The sequence below is a fragment of the Ictidomys tridecemlineatus genome, chromosome 6, assembly GCF_052094955.1.
Source record: "Ictidomys tridecemlineatus isolate mIctTri1 chromosome 6, mIctTri1.hap1, whole genome shotgun sequence".
Taxonomy (NCBI): domain Eukaryota; kingdom Metazoa; phylum Chordata; class Mammalia; order Rodentia; family Sciuridae; genus Ictidomys; species Ictidomys tridecemlineatus.
Window position 1 is genome coordinate 140959282 of NC_135482.1, and position 23154 is coordinate 140982435.

Sequence of the window (23154 nt, forward strand, 5' to 3'; positions counted from 1 at the left end):
TATGTGTAATGTGTCAAAATACATCCTACTGTCATATATATCTAAAAGAACAAATTTTTAAAAATTAAAAAGAAAAGAAAAACAAAATCTATAATTTCAGAAAGCTCTAATATTTTCTTGACTTCCGTTACCATACAGGGAATTCCCTTTGGGCAACCCAATGAGCCATTTTCATTACAGTTGAACTCCTTCAATTGTAGTTCCAAGACATAAGGTACACAATTCTGAAAATAAAATAACTAGTAAGCTATTCTTAATTTCTTAATATTTTTTCCAGTTATTTTCATTCCCTATATATTAATTCTATTTTTAAAATAAGTAAAGTGAATATGAGCATGTGATTTCAAATTAGAAGTGTAGGTACATTAAAATAAATATGAATAAAAGTAAAATATTAAGAGCAAAATTACTTGCTCTATTGTTGCAATTATTCATTTCTTTTTTCTCTTTGCAATATAAATCATGGCCAACAAATCGTAGTTCAACAATGTGATATTTCTTTGAAAGATACTTATTGATTGTATGAATATCTGAAATTGGTCAATATTTAAGGACTGAAAAAAAACAGGAAAAAAAATTGAGATTTTATTTTTTTTAATGGACTTTGATATGTGGTAGATTATTAAAGTTTAATTAGAAAATATAAAGCCCTAAAAAATATAAAGGTGTAATTTGCAGTGAGTAAAGTTCAAGCTGCCAACACAATTTCATGAACAGAGTTGGGAAGGGATATGTTCATTCATGTCCTTGAAGTCCTTCACTATGTTGTCTCACTCTCTCCAAATAATAAAGTTATAGGTCTAGTTTATGCACTGGCAATGCAAGTAACTACAGAAATCATAAGAAAAAGATTGTTTATATGGCATGGGCCTACAGTGAACTAGATAACTTATCATCCTATGAAAAAATATTTACTTAGTACTAGCATACTGTGTCTGAATATATCTAAGACTAATTTTCTATAAAAATTATAGTTACTGATCATTTCTTTAAAAAATATACATGTTTCCCTTAATAGTTCCCATATGAGATAATATGTGCATGGGGTTTAGCATTTCCTAGAGTCACATGACACACTAGTCAGAAAATTATGGTTACTAGTCAGTAACAAAATAGGTGAGGACTTAGTTCCTAGTTTGTAATGAACAGTGACTTTATAATTTAATACTTAAAAAGTAACATTAAAGTATTAATGAATTGCTGATTATTTTTCAAATAAAAGGGTCAATATTCTTGGTTTAAAGTTTCAAAATAATTTAGCATAATTTTGTTATATATTGTGTGAAGGACACAGTTGCAAGCATCAAGAAGTTATGTCAAATGAAAAGAAAAATGAAGTGCTGCAATTACCTTGAAAACAAAGTATAATTAAAATAGTATAGAAATATAATGAACTCTAATGCATAGTTACAAACAATTGGGTAAAACATGAAACTTACAAAGCACAAAATGTTTTCACACTTTATCATAAATAATAATTTCAAGAAATCTTTGAAAAATAATCAGAATTTGTTTTTATTCTCTGAATTTAAATCTCAAAATTTCCCCTTTTACTTCCCTTTATTTGAGCAAAATATTTATCCATTCTAAAGCATCAATTTAACTTACTGAAAAAAATGTAAATGGTAAATGTATTTAATTACAGAATATAATTTAATGGATTAAATAAAATATCTATAAAACTCTTATAAGTTTAACTAAAATGTTGCTAATTTATATCCCTAACTTATTATTGGTCAAACTGAAGTTCAATGAAGATAAATTGCTTGATTTTGGTTACATTATTTATACACATACAAGCAAAATTTGTTTTTAGATTCTGGTTGAATGCTATTGCTTAAACACATACTTTTAAAACAAAAGTATATGGTACAAAATGAAAGAATATTTTTTAATAATATAGTAAACATTAATATCAGATGTCATTAAATTATAAATGAATATATGGGACATTACATACAAAACCTTCTGCCCTTTACATCTGACAGTTGGAAAATGTAAAGAAAGGACACCAATTGGAGACATCTGCAAACGATATAACTGGCAAAAATTCATAAAGAACTTTTAAAATGTCTTGTTAAGAAACAAGATATCAAATAATGAACAAAATAACTGAAAGATACTTCATAAGGAAATGTATGCTAATGAATAATATACTTACAAAATATGTTCAACACCACTAATCATCTGGGGAATACAAATTAAAACAATGAGATACCACTTCACACCTATTAGAATGACTAAAATTAAGAGGTTGGCTATAGCAAAGATACTCTGTCAGTTACTCTGGTGCAGGAAAGGCAAGGTATGTTGTTACAGGGAATCAAGGTTAGATATTTTTTTGTTGTTGTTAGTGCAATGAAGAGTTTATCAAGAGGTAAAGAACATTTTTAAGTATATTATAATGAACCAGAATCTAAGCTGAATATTAATTGGATAAGTAGGGAATTATGTTAGAAGCATAGAGTAAATGTTCCAAAAGAGGGACAGTTTGGATTTGTAGCCAATATGTTTACCAATCATAAAAGTTTCTGTTTTATATATATTTATTTTTGTTGTTTTTAGATAAACATAACAGTAGGGTGTGCTTCAACACATTATACATACATGGAGTGTAACCCATTTCAATTTGGATCCTATTCTTGGTTTTATATGATGTGAAGTTAAACTGTTCATACATAGGAAAATTATCTCAGATTCATTCTACTGTCTTTCCTATTCCCATCCACCATCCCTTCTCTTCATTTCACCTGTCTAATCCAATGAATTTCTGTACTTCCCCTTCTTACCTTCCCTTGTTATGTAAGAAGGGGAAGTATAGAAATATGGGTTAGCATCCACATATCAGAAAGAACATTCAGTCTTTGGCTTTGGGGGCCTGGCTTATTTCACTTACCATGATTTTCTCTGGGTTTAATGGCTGAGGTGACTGGAGGAAATTTTATTTTTTTTAATAAGAAAATCAAAGAAGGTAAATGTTCCATTTCTGAACTAATAATCCATTTTCAGTTTGAGGTCAAAGACTTATGAAAGGTGTTGGGGTAGAGTAGTATACTATGATCCAGATTATGAAGGAGCTATTGTCAGAGTGAACAGAAATCTGAGCAGAAAGTAACAGGATAAAAGTGCTGTCAGATACCATGTGCTCCTTTTAGATTGATACTTTTGTTGGAAGAAGCTGGAAGTTGTTTTTGGAAATGCTGTGAGGAAGGAAGAAATCTACCATAGCTCCATCTTTCCTGGGTTCTACAAGCCTGACCAGAAAGGTAAAGTAATGGGGCGATTCCACGGAGACCTCTCCAGGAAAAACAGCCAACAGAACTTTCAGAAAAGAGATTGAAGGGCAGAAGTTTTGATAAAACTTTTCTAAGATGGTGGAAAATGATGTGGAATTGGGGCAAATTAGAGAATACTTAGAGCATAGTAGAATACAAATAAAAGTGAAGTACAGATCTGGGAGCCTTAAATAAAAGGAGCTTAGTAATTAAATTTAAACTTACATGGTTTTGTAAAGGAAGATGAATAGTTTATCATTTCTGAGAGGATATTTGTAGTACCCATATAATTCTTCTGAAGTTAAGGATCACTTGCTGACCTTGAGGAAATGCAATGTCAGTGAGGACCCTTGGATATAAATGACCTTCAGATGGTCTCTCTTTCAGGAAATTATGAGTGAAGGGGACTTTTCTCCTTTGGTTCCCACTGAGTATCTGGAAATAGCCTGCATCTAACATGGCTATTTAGATGGAAGGTCATCAATGAGTAATATTTGAATCAATGAATTGATAAGAAATTCAAAGAAATAATAAAAGTGAGAGGCTCAGGAATATATTTCTCTTTAGCAATATTGCTTCACTTACATAAGGTTATCTCTTTTTTAACCAAATTTTAATTTGTGTTTACTTAATCTAAGAAAAAAACAGTATGAATCCCTTTGCCTGTTATGAATGACCTCCCAAGTACCCCAAGTATGTACCCAGCATTGAGGCTTATAATTTTTATCCTAAAGTTAATCAGTCCTAAATACATCTTCTCCTACTTTACCTGGTCTTATTTTTCTTCTTCTTCCTTCATTTACTAAGGCCTATACCACAAAGAAGCCTTTTCTTTTCAATTGTACACAAAAATATTGATAATCTCCATTATGCATGTTTTTCCATTTTTATAGTGTGCCTCGTGTCTCCCTATTTTATGTTACTGTAATTTCCCTATGATAGAAGCTCTTCTAGAGAAACAGTCTTGCTTTTTCCATACATTCTTGATTGCTAGTATTATAAGTGAAATAAGATAAAACAATAGGATTGATTGTTTTGTGGGTATAGACAGCTTCCATGGACAACCACTTATATAAGGATTTTATCTATCTGTAAACCTAACCAAAATGTTGATAATGTCACTTAATAAAGTTTTAGAAATAGATAATAAAAGAGTAAATGCACCACAAATTTCTTTCACTGTGAGCAACAAGATGTCCCCATTTTTCATTCAAAAATTGATATCTATTTAGCAATATACACAAAACTTTTTACTATACATTTAAATGTATACAACTTATTGTGTGGCATGTAAATATATTTTTACATGATATTTCATAAACATAAATTTTAGTATGATTTTGATTAATGTGTATTAGAAAAATAACATAGGAATAAAAAGGAATTATGTTTACAAAAGTCATTTAAACCCATTTCTTAATTATCTAATTTCTCACTTTGAAATATTTATAAAAACCCAAATTTCTTTGTAGTGTTGATCCAACTTAACATTTGAGTTCAAAGAGGAGAGACGGAAATTCTGATCAGTATGTCCTATGCTGTCACTTGAACCTGAATTACTGCTGCTTATATTGTGATGCAATAATGACCATTTTCCTACAGATAGGAGCCCTTCATAACCCCTCCCACTTCAAAGGCATCTGACCTCACCACCAAAAAAAAATTCTACCTAAAGTAGGGAATTTCAAGAGTAATGGGTCTTTTCTGTGAACAGTAACACACCAAAATGAATTTTCAGGATACAGATCAGGATATTCACAAATTTCTAGATTTCTGAAGTTGGCCTGCAGTCTTTTGCTAATATCATTTGAGGAATGATCAATGATAAAAAGGTTTTAAATATTTCTCTGTCCTATTAGGACTCCAAGTTTGTCAAACAGTTGGTTGTAAACCATACTTTAAATCTTTCCAAGGCGAAATCATTTTAATTGGCGCCAGATATGGTGGAACAGTGGTCAGTAAACTATGAAGTAGATTATTTCCCTTTAAAAAATGAAGTAAAATGTGTATTTATTAATCTTCCTTTGCAGGCTATGGAACTCTTAAAGTTATCCATATTAATAGAGTGCTAACAAGAGATAATCAATACACTTAATTTGACATATTGTAGAGGTACTAGCACTGATAGAAGCAAACGGGTTCTCTTCCTATACTTTTCTTCTATTCTATTCCCCAACACAAGACAAGGATCAGAATGAGATGTTTCAGGGATATTCAATAAAACCCCATAAATGTTTACTTTCTGCTCAAAATTTAAACTGATTAAAAACATGGTAATAATCCTCCACAGTTTTAATCGAATGTTCTGAAACTATATTTGTATTTCTAATAAATCTGTATGACTCACTTTTTGCAAAAGTATTTTTTAAATGAGCTCTTGATTCGATGAATTATCAACATTAATACTTTTAAGAATCAAAATTTGTTCAATTTCCTTTGAACATAAAATACTCCACAGAATTCACATTTCAAACTAAAATTTTATTCTAGTTTGGAGAACTTTGTTCTCTCACTTCCTTCTTTCTCATTAATACATCTAGTCAGTGGAGTTGTACCCCTCAATAAACACAAGGAACCTAATAAACAAGAGGAAAAATAAACTTACAAATACTCATTTTTCTATTATACTATATTTTAAATCCTTACCAGTTTTATGGCCTCCTGAACTAGATTATTAGAATAAATATAAAGAAGAGCCAGAAAAGATACTTCTCAATAAAGCACTTGTGGACCAAACATGAGAAATTGCAAATTTCACTAGATTATTCATAATTCTAACATGTTTTAAGACAAACATTTGCTCTTAAGAGATACCTGTTATCATCCAATGTCTCTGAAAATAAAGTGTAAACCCAGCTTTTACATTTGATGTCATATTTTGAGTATTTTTGGCATTATATCACCGTTACAATTCTAAAATTTAAGTCAACAAAAACAATTTTCATTTTTTTTTTTCTTTAAAGGACTTTATTTTGTTTCCAGGACCAAATACGGAGCCCTATGAATTTGGGGGCTTTGCTCTCCAATCCCAACAACAGTATTTTAACTTCAAATTCCCTTTTTTCCCCCTGGAAGGTCAATGATCTTCAAGGTTCTCAGGACACATCGTTAAGTCACCCTTCTGCTCTATTTCATTGTTGTGCTCTTGAGCTCCCTTTTCTGAAGAAAGCTGTACCAGGACTGGAGGAGCAGGGCCTCCTCCTGCAGGGCTCTCTCCTCCTCCTGAAGAGCACTGTGCTCCTCTCTCAGAGCCTTGTTCTCCTTCCGCAGGGCCCGCTCCTCCTTCCACAGGGCCTCTTCCTCCTTCCCCAGCGCCATGCCCTCCTTCACCAGGGCCTCTTCCTCCATGTTGATGGCTCTCTTCTGGTGGTGCAGGGCCCTGATCTCCTGGTTCAGAGACCTCATTTCCTCGTCCAGAGCCTTGGCCTCGTTCTGGAAGGCGATCTGCTGCTGCTTGAGGGCCTTGAGCTGGGCCTCGCGGGCTCGTTTCTGTTGCCGACTGGATTTTCTCTGCGTGTTCAAGGCCTTGACATTCTCTCTAGATAACTTCTGTTTCTCCAGAGTGGTCTTTTTCAGCTCCCAGAGGACCTGGTTTTCCTCCTGCAGGAGCTGGTTCCTTTCCCGGATCAACTTGTTGTCCCTGCGGAAGGCTTCGCTCTCCCCCCTGAGAGCTTTGTTCTCTCTCCACAGGGACTTGTTGTCCTCCCTGAAGATGTCGTTCTCCTCTCGGGACGCGCGGTTAGCTTTCCAGAGGTTCCTTCCCACTTCAGGAGATTCCTGTTTGACTTGACTTTGTTCTCGGGCACAAGAGCAGAAAGGGGAAAGCAACTGCAGTATCTTCTTTTTACTGATCCGTTTTGATTCAGAGCTCTCCATTGTTCCTTAGTGTGCTGAGCTCAATATATCTATTTGGCTTCCACTACAGGTGAACTAGTGATGCTTGCAACAGAAAAAGCCCTATATGTGCTGAGAATTCCTTCATACAGTTCTGGTTGTGGTGTTGACTTGTATTAGGAGAAATGTGGCCGGGTCTAAACCAGGCTCAGTCCGGCTCACTGGAGGAGAAAGCAGTGAATATATGATTTAAAGTCAGTAAACTAATTATAAGGTTGATATCACTCAAATTGGGTCTAAGTCACAACTCATAAATTATATATTAATAACTTTATCCTGAAGTACATATTGAGTCGATCAAGAATAATGCATGGAATTATTATCTGCATGTCTCAGTTAAATTATTTCTGCTAAATATAATCTTCCACCAATCACTTCATTTTCAATAAATATATCACTTGTTATTAGTATGGAAATACATTATGTATTTTAAAAATGTTTCTAGTTATATAAAAATAATTCCAGTAAGAACTAAAAAAAAATTTTTAAAAGAAGTTCTGTATCATACTATTTAAACGTTTAAGATTATTTGAACTGTTAAATAGTTAAATATTTAACTAGAGTCTCACTTACAATTCTGTGATCTCTGAATTCCCTGAACATCTGATCTCTGCTAATAACAGAAAACAAATAAGCAACATCTTATATCAACTATAGTGATGTCATTTAGGGTCAGAATTAATGACACAATGAGTCAAATATGTAGCATTTGGCTCTTTTGTTAGTATGTGTTTTAAGAAAAAAACTGATTTTGAAGATAAAGTTTATATTTGATGTTTTTTGTTAAACTAGTATGTATTTGATCCTTTCTTCCATATGAATTATTAACATTGACTTAAAACATTGATTTTTGTTATTAACAAAATAGCTTATATTGAAAATATGTTAATTTAAAATTACTAATAAACACTGTATAATCAAAGGTGAAAATATTTAAAAATTTTAAGACCACTCCTGAATAATCAACATAAGGTAAATTTTTTGTTATATTAAGAAACTTAAACTGGTAAATTTTTAGTTACAGTGATTTCTTTCTAGATGCATTTAATATTCAACTTTTATTCACTGACAGAACAATAACAAGAGTACAGACTTTTATAGTTTTTTTCAAAAATGATATTTCTGATAAGTTATGACAATATTTAACTATTTGGATGTTGCATGGATACCACAATGTTTTACCTGTTATTATGAGCATATTATTGGTTTAAGGCATAAATTTGAAAATTTAACATAAAATAGCATGAATAATCCCAAATACTCAAATCTGAGTAAAGATCTGTCAATTATCTTACTACATTTATTAGCAGCCATTTATTTATTTCTTTTTAATAAAGTTAAAAAGTAATTTCTATATATTCATACTAAATAAAAATAGTATGAAATTCATAGTGTTATGAAAGGATAAGAGATATTAAATGAAAAGGATCTATGTGAAACTTTTTTGTTTTCAAATTGAGAGTGAAATACCCACCTGATAACTTTCACCAGTAAGATAGTTAAGAAAGTGTATTAGCTGGATCCGTGGCAGCTTCTTTATTGTGCTCCTGCTACCATGGTAGCTAAAGATTCCAAAATAGTTCTAAAAACCACAAAACTCAGGGCATTCTGCATTGGAATGTTATGATTCCTGAACAAAAAGACAAACTGAGAAGCAAGAAGAAAATATCTTTTGTCATTGATCTATTGAATAAATTGAATCCATTATTTAAAAGGTTTTCACAAATAATCCACATGCCTAGATGACTTTATCACTGAATTCCTACAAATATTTTATTTTCATTGCTACGTTTCTCATTTGTTTTTATTAATAGCATTTAATTGACAAATCCTAACTGTATACACTTATGAGGTACTTGATATTTTGCTATTTATGTCCAAAGTGAAATAATTAATCTAGCTAATTAACATATCCAAATATTTAAGACAGAAATAATACTAATATATCCATGAATTCTTACAGGTGATAAAAAAGTTAAATGGGTAACTTATTCTTTTGAAAGTGCATTAGTCTGATATAAAACCTATCAAGAAAGAAAAACTGTAGTATAAAATATATTATGAACCACAGATGCAAAAATCATTACAAAAAATTGACATGCCAAGTTAGCGACAAGTAAAATAAATATCAGTACCAAAATGGGTTCAATTTATGAATGCAAGATTGAATTAACAATGGAAAATAAAGTAATTGAATTCAGCATATTAATGGAACAAAAGAGGAAACTTTTATCTCAAGATAAGAAAAGTCACTTTAGTAGCTAGCTACAGATAAAATATTCGATTAAAACAACAATCAACACACATTCATAATTAAAAACCCAAAACCATTAAATCACCAATATCACCAAATTCTTTTTAGTCTACTAGGAGTAGAATGGAATGGATCACTTGCAAATAGCAATAAACAAACCAACAATTTTTAAAAAACGTGTAGAAATATATCAAATGATGAATCACTTATACATCAGGAATGTATAAACAGGATTTGGGGAAAAAATAAGGGTCTCACTATTAATAAATCATATTAAAAGTGCATATAATTGAAGATATTTTACATTTAAACTATTAAAATTGAATATTATCTACTAGACATTTTGGATGTCAGATTATCTGAAAATTAGCTTCATTTACATATGTCCAATAAACAATTTGAAAATAAATTTTATAATTATGTAATTAAAATTTATAGTAAAAACAATTACCCAGAAATAGATCTATGTAGGACCTCCATATAGAAAAAAATATAATTTAATCAATTGCAAAGCTATAAATAATAATAGACTATATTTATTATCAGAAGATTCAATACTGATATGATATTAAGTCTTTTCAAATTATTTTGTATTTTCAATGGGTTTCCAAAAAACAAAACAAAAACAAAAACAGGAGTTTTTGTTGTGTGTGTGTGTGTGTGTGTGTGTGTGTGTGTATACACATATATATGTATATATATATAATTGGATTCTAATATTTCTATTGAAATGCAAAGGTCTGGAAAAAGCCATGATAATAGCAAAAAGATCAACTTAAAAAAACTACAATAAAACACATTTTGTAGTGTTAATTCAAGGGCAGACACTTTCATTAGAACATAAAACAGACTTACATGATCCCATTTATAAGCTACATAAAAAACTATAATCATTTTCACCCAAAACAAAGCCAAGTGAAACAGGTAATACACTGAATATGAATTTATTTAAACAAATTCCAAAATCATACAACACCTGTCATTCATATCAAAGTAGAGATTTCTTCTAGGAGGTGGTAATCAACTAATGGTGAGATGCTTTGTTTAATTTTTACATCTATGTGGGGATTCCATGAATTTATTTACTTTTGGTATCAACTAGAGCAACACAGATGATTTTTTACTTTATATATTATTCATTCAATCAAAAATATTAATCTAAAAAAGATTATGTGTTAATCTGCATATTAATGTCTCTTTTTATATGATTTTTAAGCTAGAAGTCTGCTACTTGGTAGTAGGGTTATCTTAGATAATTTATGAACTTTTCCTTTCTCAGTTTTATCAACTCTATTATATTGATCACTTTTTTATAACAATTAATAAATTAAGATGCAAAGAACTTAGAAGTTTTCCAGTCAGCATAAACAACACAGTATCAGAATTTTTTAGATTATTTTTTATCAGATCATTATTTCACTGCTTATAATGAAAATAATTTTCTAGAACATCTTTACATTTGTATTAAATGTCACTGGCATTGTTATTGTAGTACCTTGCCTCATGAAATAAACTATGTTTTCATATTTTCCAAAATTCCTGTTCAAATTATTTTCTTTCTTTTTTTTTAACAATATTTTTATTTTATTTTTATGTGGTGCTAAGGATCGAACCCAGTGTTTCACGTATGGTAGGCGAGCATTCTACCTCTGAGCCACAACCCCAGCCCTCAAATTATTTTCTTTATTGGCAAATATATTATTTCATAATTTAGATAAATTACAAATTTCAAGTTGGCTTTGCCTTTGGTATCTTTTAAACAAATTAAATGTGAGAAATGTAGGCAAAGATAATGATTCTTTGGCTGTTAATTACTTAGGAGTATTAGAAAATGCAGACTAGGTTAAAGATAATTCAATTCCATGTTAGTAATACTTTCACTTCAGAAAGCAAATTCTCCAACTATATAGATATTTCTGATTACAGTTTTGTTAGTTTGTAGATGAATTATCTTGTTTTAGGATTTTAGTGTATTTCAAGAAGTTGCCACATGTCATTTTCAATGCACACATGATAGTGTTTATATAATTGCAGAATATAGGGTAGGACAAAATACAATAAAAATTTGAAATAATGTCCTCAGAAAGTGTCCCATAACTGGTCACAAATTATACAGATTCACTTTAAAATCAACATGATTTATTTTCTGTGCTTTCTGAAGGCTTAGCACATAAGATTGCCAAAAAAATTTTCAGAGTGAATAAAAACATTGGGGTATTTACAAAACAGCATTATAGAATATTAATATCTTAACATTAAAACTGGTTTGGTTTGACCCTGACTCTGACACTTCCCATTTCTATGGCTTTAATATTCTGTCTGAGAATGAGTTGTCTCTACTATAAATTCAGCCTAATGGACTTGTATCTAAAGTGAACTCTTGTCTTGAAAGGTGAACAGTTTTGGAAGGTTAGGTCTAAGAGTCAGACTTGTGGGGAAGAGGGTGAAATCTTAAAACTCTTTGATTGCTTTTAATTCTTAAATATTATTGTGCTTTGCAATTTCAGATTCTAATGTCAGTAAACTAGCCTTAGGACAAGCATGATCAACCATGAAAAATATGGTATAATTGGGATTTTGGAAAAACATTCACAGGTAGCATTGTTGTAGTCTAAATTGTGCCCATAAAATTCATATGCTGTACTCATAATCCTCAGTGACTGAGAAGTTACCATATTTAGTTACAGGATTTTTAAAGATGCTATTAAGGTAACGTGAGGTGCTGTTTTGCTTAACGCAGAATCATTACTTCATTTATGCTATCATGTGGGTAGATCCTAATCCACCATTGATGTTGTTCTACAAAGAAAAAATTTGGATATAATCAGACTACAGGGAAGACCATATGAAGAAACAGGGAGAAGAGAGCCATCCACAAGCCAACCAGAAATGTCTCAAAAGAAGTCAGGCTGGTCAATATTTCACCTCTGATTTCTAAGCTTTTGGAACTTAGAGAAAATATACATTGGCTTTTTGAACCATCCAGTTTGTGGCTCTTGGTCAAGACAGCTCTAGCAAACCTACTCAAACATCGTGCTTTCTTGCTCACTTTCAAAAAAAAAAAAAAAAATGACCCGTGAAAATAGACTTGGGAAGAAACAGCCTATTAACAGGTTAATGCTGGCTGGTGCTCCTACATTACTGTTGTGCACAACTTCCTAACTTACATTTCTTCTTTAGGTACCAGGTTACTAAAAATTTATTCTATACTCATTTTGGGCTCAATTTAGAAACCCAACATTCACATTCCCTTCTGAGTATGTTTTTACTCTTGTAGCCCAGTGGCCATTTCTTCTGTTGCTTCTTGTGAAACTATGTAAGCAGAAGAAATTTGCCTCCCTGAGAAGTGTCTTTCTGATATGAAGTTCAGCAATTCAGAACCAACTTGAGTGCATGTGGATATTTGCACTAGCTAGAAGACTCAGGCATACCTATTTGTGTTTTCCTTCTTTAACAAGACATAAAAAAGATTTGGAGCTGCTAATTTATCTTTACTTATCCAAATGGGCTGGTATTTACAATTTAAGGTAGAATGTCCCTGGTGCTCTGAAGTACAGAATTCAACTGCCACAATATTTTTGTCAAACAACACCTAAAGTGTAAGAGTAAGGTGCTGTTTTGCTTAAACCAGAATCATTACTTCATCTATGCTTGCTTAGGAAATGCTGAGCTTGGGAAGTAAGCAGTGAAAATGTGCATACTAAAGCCACCTGTTCCAGCTAGCAGTACAGGTGTTAGCTTGTAGTTGTCACAAGCACCTCGCCTTTGCAGAAAGTAGTCTGGAAGTCTCCATGCCTTTTGCTTTCTAAGGCCCCAGCAGTAAGCCTTTGCTTATAAGATCTCAGTTGGATTCTGCTAGTTGTTAAGCTCTACAAGGTCTGTCTTGCTTCACACTGCAGTGCATCAAGTGGCCCCTTGTGAGCATTTTCTGAGGGTAAGTGACTGCCAAGCTGGTGCTCAGCACTTCTGACAGCATAAGCATCCTTCCTTAAGGTGATGCCTTTGCTTAAGTTTCTGCAGCCCCCACAGACTTACATATCTTCCATGGAACTCAGGAATAAAAAGCCAAAGGCTCAAATGTAAACATTTCACCTAGATAAACAGAAGCCTCTCCCAAAGTTAAAACCCTTTTCACAAACTAACATCTAAAGCCCAATGCCTTGCATTCTGGGCAGAAGAGTAGTCTTAATAATATCCTTAACTTGCTGTTTAGTTTTATGATTTAGAATATCTAACCAGTAGACCAAATTCTAACGTCTCTGAAATTAACTACCTAAAACTGCAGATGTCCCAGAAAGGGACAGGATTTTTCATAACATGCATTATTCAGGAAATCAGATAATAGTAGCTAGGCTCTGTGATAAGAACCTTGGGGCTTAGACATACAATTTTGAGATAAATCTCTCCACCTTCCCAAGGCAGAATGAGTAAAATGGTGTGGAGATTAGAAGGCAGCCTAATAACCTTCCAAATGGACATGGGAAAAAATGACTCCTTTACCCCAAGATAAAGTAAATATTAGAGACCTCTCTTGGGGAAAATTATTGATGCAATGACATTCAGGAATAGGGTCAAGAGCCTCTTGTCCTGTGAGAGTCGGGGATTAAGTATATCTAAGGCAGCCTTAAAAGACTTAAATAGCCAGAAAATCAAGTCTTTTGGAAATATAGTTTAAAGTTTTAGACCAGGCAAAAGCAGCTTTTGTTAGGTCTGTTTGAAAAAGTCAACACTAAATGAGGCTGTGGATATCTATCAGGATGGTTTCAATTTGAATATTGCTTTCAACCCTAAAATTCCATAATTGTCTTTAAAAATGGTAATTCAAACCAACAATGACCCAATACAACCACTTAATTTTAATTTATATTCAAAGGAGATTTTGTAAATTTAATAAAAGCAAAATACAACCACAGAGATTGTTTTTTGACTACTTAATTACTTTATAGAAAATTACCTTTCTTCCTTAAAACAGTATGAGGCTGCCAAATCCACTCTAGTAGAGAGGAACCTCATGCTATTTGGCTCCTGGGCTCCATCTGCCTTTGTCTGTATCTGCTTTCATCCTCCTCAAACTCCTCTCAAAAGGAGCACAAAGAATCTGCAATTCATGTCAGGGCACCCAGCCAGATTAGAAGCTGCCAAATATCAACATTAGGATTTGTGAGAAGAATTAAGTTACTTAAGCCTTCTCAGTAGCATAGCAATGGTGTTGTTAGATGAAAGGTTATGCAGTTTGAGTCTCCATTTCCACCCTGCTGAGAAAAGATAATTTAGAAGTGAGAGTATGAGGTTATGATGTGATTTGGACATTTTACGGTGCCCTAACCTTTTCAAGTGCTCTTCTTGCTGTCTGATTTTGTTGTTAGTGATTTTTTTCTTTTTACTCTTTTTCTTTAGTTGTCACACTACATTATGGAGAGTAGTGTGTGAATAACTTCACATGGTACCTTTTAAGGGATGTTGTGGTTCTGTGTACATTTTCCATTATTCATTATCTTGTGAAGCAAGAGCTAACCCTTTGTTAGCTCTTTGGCTATTTTCTTCCCACTAAATGATTTTAGATTTATTTGTGATAAAATTTGAGAATGTAAATTATGAAAAATCTCAAGGACCACATATTGAATGAAACATTTTATTAATATTTTCAATATTATTTTTCTCAAAGTAAATGGTAATGATAATGGTGTAACCTCATAGGTTTACTTTGAGGTTTAATAAATCAATATGTAAAATGGAGATGAATGAAAATAATTATAATTATTATGTTAATGTATATTTTAAGTCCCATCTGGGAAATAAGTAGTGTTAACAACAGGACTAGTGTTTTGAATGTTTATAATGTTTTTTAGTTTGAAAATTTTTTCCATATTCATTAATTCTTCTGCACCTTATGGCAATTTCATTAAGATAAGAACAAGTTAAAAATTATAAATTTAAATCTAAAATATGTCTATCTGTGAAACTTAAGAACAAAATATTCTTATAACTTACATGAATCACTTGGTCACTAAGAAGAAAGGGTAGAACCCAGGATTTTGGCTGTAAAACTGTGACTCTTTTCTATGCTGTGAGTTTCCTAGATCAGGTGTATAAGAGGCCCTAAGAATTCTGAGGAGATATTTTTTAGACAATACTACTTGATGGAGTAAGTTTTTTTTTATTCTTGATCATTAAATAGAATTAAATGATAAATCCAAAATACTTTAATATTATATATTTCAGTATACACCTGTATTTACAGAATATACCAGAAACAGTACTGACATAGAGCTGAAGCGAGAATAAAATCAGAAAACTTGGATGTACTATTATCCAAGTGGCTTAATCACTACATAAAAGCAAATAAATGGCTTTATTTTATCTGTAAAAGAATGAAATAAATTAATATTATAACTCAGTGAGGGAGCTGCCTTAGCTAACTTTCATGCAGTGTTTCCCTTAGGCCTTAACTATGTGTCTATAGTATATGTGAATGTTTATGTGTTTTCCTTTTTCTTTATGTTGTACTCTGACAAGTCCAATATTCATTCTTAATTTTCATATTTTTTTAATGAAATTTCCTAAATTAGGGAAGAGAGTCATTACTATAGAAAACTGTCACCATTTATTCAGTTTTCTCTAAACATATGTAATTGAGATCCAAAACTATTGCTTGCAAGTAAAATCATCATTATTGTTACAGGTTGGATGTGAGGTGTCTCCCAAAGCTCACTTGTGAGACAATGCAAGAAGGTTCAGAGAAAACATGATTGAATTGTGAGAGTATGAATCCAAAAAGTGAATTAATCCTCTAATAGGGATTAATTGAGTGATAACTGAAGTTGTAGAGTGTGGCTGGAGGAGGTAGGGATTGTGGATGTGGCTTTGGGGTATATATTTGTATCTGGCAAGTGGAATCTCAAGCTCTCTACTTCCTGATCATCATGTGAGTTGGTTCCCTCTGCTACACTCTTCTGCCCTGATGTCCTGCCTCACCTTGAGCCCCAAGGAATGGAGCCTACTGTAGATTTAGACTTCTAAAACTGTGAACCATTAAATAAACTTTTCCTCCTCTATAATTATTCTGGTTGGATCTTCAAGTCACAGCAGGGTAAATACTGACTAAAACAATTATTAATATCCTGTTATTTTATTAACCATAAACCATAGATCCTGTAGCTCACAGAATCAGAATTTCTGAGACTAGACTATAGAATATGTTTCTTTTTAAGTGTCAGAAGAAGAAACAAAGTTTTTTCTTTGGGGGGATAAAATATCACAAACATTTCTCTAAATTCTTTCTAAATCATTTTCATCCCACAAATTCATAGGATAAAGAGTCAAAAGGTTATCTTCACCAAGTCCCTTGTCCCCATTAATATTTAATAATAGGCAATTGCACCAATTGGTTCTGCCTTGTGCCTTTAAAGAATCAAGTTTTTCTATTTACATTTCAATGAAGCTATAGACTAGAAGTGAGATGCACAAAGGGACTCTTATTCTAAAGCAATTGGTTAAGGCAATTTAAATGATAAAGGAAATTAATTATGGAAATGTCTAATTATTCTTAGCCATTCAGTTTTAGTAAAGAACAGAGAAAGTTGTGCACTTTTCCTGTTTTCTTTCTATACCCTGTGAGTGTGAAATTCACTAGAGATAAAATGCTCAATGAAACTCATGAATTTCTATCATCTAGATATGCTAGAGCATATATGGTAGAGAAAGGAGCAACTGAGTATAACATATTTATAAAAACATCATGGATGTAAGGGTTGAAATGAAAGTATAATTTTATTTTATTTATTTGTTTATTTATTTATTGGTACTAGAGATTGAACCCAGGGGTTCTTTAACACTGAGCTTCATTCCCAGTCCTTTTTATTTTTTATTTTGAGACAGGGTCAGGCTAAGTTGCTAAGGGTCTTGCTAAGTTGCTGGGGCAGGCCTTCTACTTGTGATCTCCTACCCCAGCCCCCTGAGTGGCTGGGAATTCAAGGGTGTTTCACCATACTCAGCTAGGAGGTATAATTTTAAAGAAGAAGATACAGTTTTTAACTTGCAGTAATAATAAGTGCCTTTTTATACCATCAACTATAGCTGGAGGGGAATTTAAAGAGAACTGAATCCGATATCTGTCCTTGAGGTAGAGATTCTGATGTGGAGAAAAAGGCCTACCATCTTGCTTAAGAGATCTTACTGGTTAGTAAGAGAAACTTACTACATGCAGGGTCTTTGATATAAAGATCTGATCATCTTTGCTATATCTCATGGACTTTATTTTGCTTTGTATTTCTTTTCAAATAGTGAAAATTCTGCTAAAAGATCTATTTTGTAATTTCAGGAGACCTTTTCTGGTTTCCATTTTTGCAAAATTCTGAAAAAGAAAACCCTTATTTGATTTGCTCAGATAACTTATTTGTCCTTTCTTCTGTGTATGTAGTATATTGGCCCTACAGTCACAAAATGCTTGTTTGTGTTTCTAAGAATGCCTCTATAATCCTTAGTATAACTTGCACATTCTTGAATTTCTCTGAGAGAAGCAGAGAAGAAACAGGTAGCAATTTTGAGCATACATCATAAGAGTTCCAGCTACAGAAGAGGAAAGGAAAATGGAGGTAGTCTGAAAACCATTCTTTTTTAAAAATTAAATAATTTATTTTAATTAGGTATATATGACAGCAGAATGCATTTTTATTCATTATACGCAATTGCAGCACAACTTTTCATTTCTCTGGCACTGTAAATGACGTAGTGTAGTGTTGCACCACGCCATCATTCCTGCCCCAGTGCCCCCTGAAAGCCACTCTTAATGGAATCAGATGTGATGCCTGCCTTTAAGTTAGTAACAATTAATTGAGGGCATCAGATTTTCAAACAGGAAAAAACTGAATGGTGAGAGCTTTTTAAGGAAGTACTTAGTACAGGACACTTAATTAGGGCTGAGCAGGTATTTTCAGAAAGGAATTGAGATGTGATAATAAACTCTGTAATAACGCTTGTAGGCTAACAAATGGAAGCAGGTAGTTGTGATAGGACCTGAATAAATGGGTAGCACTTTAAGTAATATGACTTGACAGGATGAGTATATGAAGGAGGCAGAAGGAGGAAAATAAAAGGTAGAAAAAGTAGCAAGCATTTTAGTAATCACAATGAATGAATTTCTGAAGAGATCTGTCCCTTCACAGTGATCATAAATATTCACATAAAGCATGTAGGTGTGTCATCCCTTACCTGAGGTGAGAAACAAGTTGACCCAAATTCTTTAGTCAGTTTTGATTCCTTCTGTAAATTTGCTTTATTTGCAGAATTGTGCTATTTTCATAATGTATACCTAACAATGTAACAGTTTTTATACTTAACATGGTTTTTGCTTGCTTTCTTCCTTCATATTTTTTGTTCTTATTATATGTATATTACCAACATTTGTATTCTTTATATCTTCAGAGACTAATCATGACACTAAATTCTCACGTTCACTTTATGACAGCCTGGTGCATGATTATAGGCTTATTATAAGCAAGGAAAATCAACACCTTTTTACCAAAAGACAGATTGCCTTAAGAAGAACAGTTATGAAAAATTAGGAAAAAAGTAAAAGGCCCAATCTAACAACAGATGTTGCTTTTTCTGCCAAATATTGCTCTGTGTCTAAGTCCCATTTCCACAAAACTGTGTAAGTGAATCAGCAGAATATAATTTTATTTACAAAATTTACATTGATAATCTCTGTGCAATGTTAGTTCTTGGAAACTGATCGAACACATTAATATGAATTGAAGTATCTTGAATTCAAAAGTTAAATGTGATTTTGTCATTAAAAAATTCGTGAAAAAGAGACTTATTTTTTATTCTTCAATTGTATTGATTGTAATATTTTGTAGTACTTATATTGTTTTCTTGAGTAGACTCAAGAGAGTCATTTGATATTAAAGTGTTCTTTTCATGAAAAAATTTTATAGGCTCTGCTTAAACCTGCCTTTCTCTTATCAATCTGTACAATCCTACATGCAGATATAGGTAAACATTGATATCAATTGATAAGTTTTTATACATATTGAGAAAAATTTCTTTACATATATATGCATTCACACACACAAATTAATATCCTTAGATGTACCTTTAGATATACAATATACAGTACTATATACAGATATACAGTACTATAATTATAGATACATATGAATGTGAGGAATACATTTTAATTATCATACTTCTATAAATTCACTGCTCACAAAGGTAATTTTGTGTAACTTGAGTGATTCAAATTTTTCTACAGCCAGGTGTAGTGGCACAGGTCTGTAATCTCAGCTACTCATAACACTGAAGCAGTAGTATCTCAAGTTAGAGCTCTGCCTGGACAATTTAGAGAGATCCTGTCTGAAAATAAAATAAAAAGTGCTGCAAATGTAGCTGAGTGGTAAGGCACTTGCCTTTGCTATGCAAAGCCCTGGATTTAATTCCAAGTACCACAAAAACAACAGCAACAACAGAGTTCTACAGAGAAGGAAATCCATTTTATGTTAAAATCCTTTAATCCGTATTCTCATTCCCCAGGGCATGTCAATTAATAGTCATTTAATGGAAATTCTTCACTATAAGGTATTCATTCAACCATCATTTACTGTCTATTATCTAAGGACTGTAACTCTAAGAGACATATTCCCTACATTCATGAGCTCCAGTCCTGTAACAGAGAAGGGTAAGCACTGTGTGTCCTGTGCGTTCAGTGTACATTGGGATCACAATGACAGGAGCCAGTAGTTCTACATGGGTTCATATCAGTTAAACTACATTTTAAAAGTTGTATTTTAAAGGAGTCTAGAAAGAATATGGGAACTACATGCCTAGAAGTTTAAAAAAATTATTAGTGAATTCATGTGAAAGGTCAGCATGACTAAACTCATATATTTAAACAAGGTTACAGTGGGTATATAAAGGTCAGGTTTAAAATAAGGAAAGATAAAGAAGAGAAAGAAAAAAAGGATACATTTCTGCCATGCTGAAAAATGTTCATGTTTATTTTTAATGGTAAATCAAATATTTTAACCTGGAGTAGGATAAAACCTCCCCCATTTTTTTAATTTGGGAAGAAGTTATTTGCTAATTCCAGTAGCCAATGCTTTTGAGGGTTTACTATATTCCAGTATTTAGAGATATATTGGAAAATAAATTCAAATAAATCTTTACATCCATGGAACTTAACACCCAATTGATAGGATACATATTAAACAAGCAACTAAAATAAATTTTGATTGGAGGGATTATTCCCACATCTATTAAGACCTTCAAATCTGTTATAACACTGAGTTCTGTTTCTCTCATTCCACACAGTAAAAAGAGTTTTCACATTTATTTTGCTCTGTGGGGCCAACACTGAAGGAAAATGTGGGATTTGGGAGGTAAAGATGTATTATTTTAGAATAGTGTATGGAAGAATTGACATAACTGAATATACCAGTGTAAGGATAGATCCAGGTTCAGGAAAGTAACCTGGTGAAACAGACAAATAAAGGACAAGAACAAAAAGGGCAATTCCCCCCAAAAGAACTGAACAGAAAGGCAACAGAGTTGGTGGGTGGTAGTTGGGTATTACAGAAAAACAGAAACGAGTTTCATGAAAAAAGAAGTTATGATTAAGTAAAGTGAGAATCTGGAAATTGAGGTTATTTTGCTGCTTGTTAGTATGATTTCCATGGGATAGTATGAAAACAATAATTGCACTTGTTTGATAAAGAAAGTTTTGAAGCAAGAATTGCATAGAATTATGTAGAACAGCTAAGCACCGTAAGGAGAAAAAAGATTGGTGAGTTATTGGAGGTTGATGTTGAGTGATAATTTTTTTTTTGTTTGCAATTAAAAATGCTTGAACGTGTGCTTAGAATAACCCAATGGTCAAAAGTGTGCGTGCGTGTGTGTGTGAGAGTGTGTGTGTGTGTGTGTGTGTGTGTGTAATTATATATAAATTTGTAGTAAAAATCTATTGTGACAAAATTTTGTTATTTTAATATTTACGTTGAATAGCTATGAGATATCTATCTGTACTGTTCTGAAACTATTTTTTCCTCTGTTCTTCTATCCTACTCATGGAATGTTTATTAGTATTTGTGATTTCTAAGTCTTTTCTTTATACTTGAGCTTTGCCAGCAGAGTGACAGAACAAAGCGAACTGTAACCTTAGTGAATGTGGACAAAAATAAACATCTTGCTTGATTCAAAGGAATCAAATTATCTGTACCTCCCTCATTTGTACACAAACATTTAGAGAATGGCATCAAAATGTAAAATAATATGTTTTCTTTCCCAGAAAATTTCCAGAGGTATTTTAACATGACTTTTTACAATTCTAGGGTACTGTAGTTGTCAAGGAAGGCTTTAGCAGGGACTGGGACCTATAATTACTGTCAAAAAAATTTCACCCTTTGAAGCTGAAAAAGAGAGTAATAAAAGAGAGTAGTTTTAGATGAGGCTTCTACCAAGAGCTTCTGAGAGCTACTTGGAGCAGCAGTCTGAGCTGGGTGCCAGAGATGCTACCATGAGGCCTCTATTACCAGGGTGATTCTTCTTGAAGCCACATCCAGACTCATTAATAGCCAGAATGTGGAAAAAGCCATACCTTGAGGGTTAGCCCTGAGATGAGAAACATCATTGACTGAATAGGAAATATTATTGCTCAAACATCTCTGCCATTCTGAAAATACGGAAGAAGTAACTCATGAAAAAGATGGCCCACATTCTCTTCTTACTCTGTGGTACTCCAACTGATTCCTCCTCCTACTACTTAACTAGTTACTATGTTAAATAAACTATTTGAGAAAAATAGCATTTTTTTCTTAAGAACTCAATGTTTTAAAGTCTTATATACTCTCGAGTGTTAAAACAAGTAAGACAATGACATTGAGAATTTGAGTTTGGGACTAACTGCATGGTCTGAGAAGTAAGATTTTATGAACTGTGATGCATCAAGGGATATGAATAATTGCAAATATTCACACCTGAAATGCAGTAAAAATACCAATTTTAGTTTAAATATGTTTTAAAATGTATATGGGAAAATATTATTCTAAAAGAATAATATCTTTTTTCTGTGGGACAATTATACTTCTGATTCTGAAAGAATATATTTTATTGGAGTAGTCTTCTCACTGAGAGCAACTGTAAAGATTGGCAAATTTCACTTTTAAAGGGTAAGTTGAAAATATACTAGAGTGGACACAATAGATAGGATACAGTGTAGCTGAGTTGCAGTGTCCCCATTGGGAGGTGGGGCTGACAGTTCCCACTTTGTGGAAGAAGAGGATGATAATGGCAATGACTGATGGTGTTTATAAGTGCACAGTACACATCTGGTATTACAAGAAGTGCTTTGCTTACATTATCTCATTTATATCTGCTCAACAGTGCCATATTATTGCTCTTATAATCTCTCACAAATGAGCAACTATTTAATATGTGGCTGAGTCTGGAGTTTAATATAATTTTCTCTGGCTTCAGGGATTTGGTGTTTGATAAGTACACTATTCAGCTTATAAGCAAATTAAAAATAAAATAGGTCAAGTGCCTCCTGAGGTGCTGGGGTCACAGCAGGTACCTTATATCCACAGCAATCTTGTTTCACCTTAATTCCTTAGCTATTAAAAACAAACAAACAAACAAACAAATTAACAAACTTCATTGAGGCATGATTGACATGCAAAAGGCAATGTCTATATAATACATCAACTTTGATGAGTCTGTGGATAAGTATATACTGCT

At 32.6% G+C, this 23154-nt stretch overlaps 1 protein-coding gene across 1 annotated transcript; it reads right to left on the reverse strand.

Moving 5' to 3' along the window:
* Positions 1-6289: 6289 nt before the first annotated feature.
* On the reverse strand, positions 6290-7318 carry LOC101977180 (uncharacterized). Its single transcript, XM_005324833.4, has one exon. It carries the CDS (start codon positions 7149-7151, stop codon positions 6402-6404), a length of 750 nt encoding a protein of 249 aa, XP_005324890.1. The 5' UTR covers positions 7152-7318; the 3' UTR covers positions 6290-6401.
* Positions 7319-23154: the final 15836 nt, after the last annotated feature.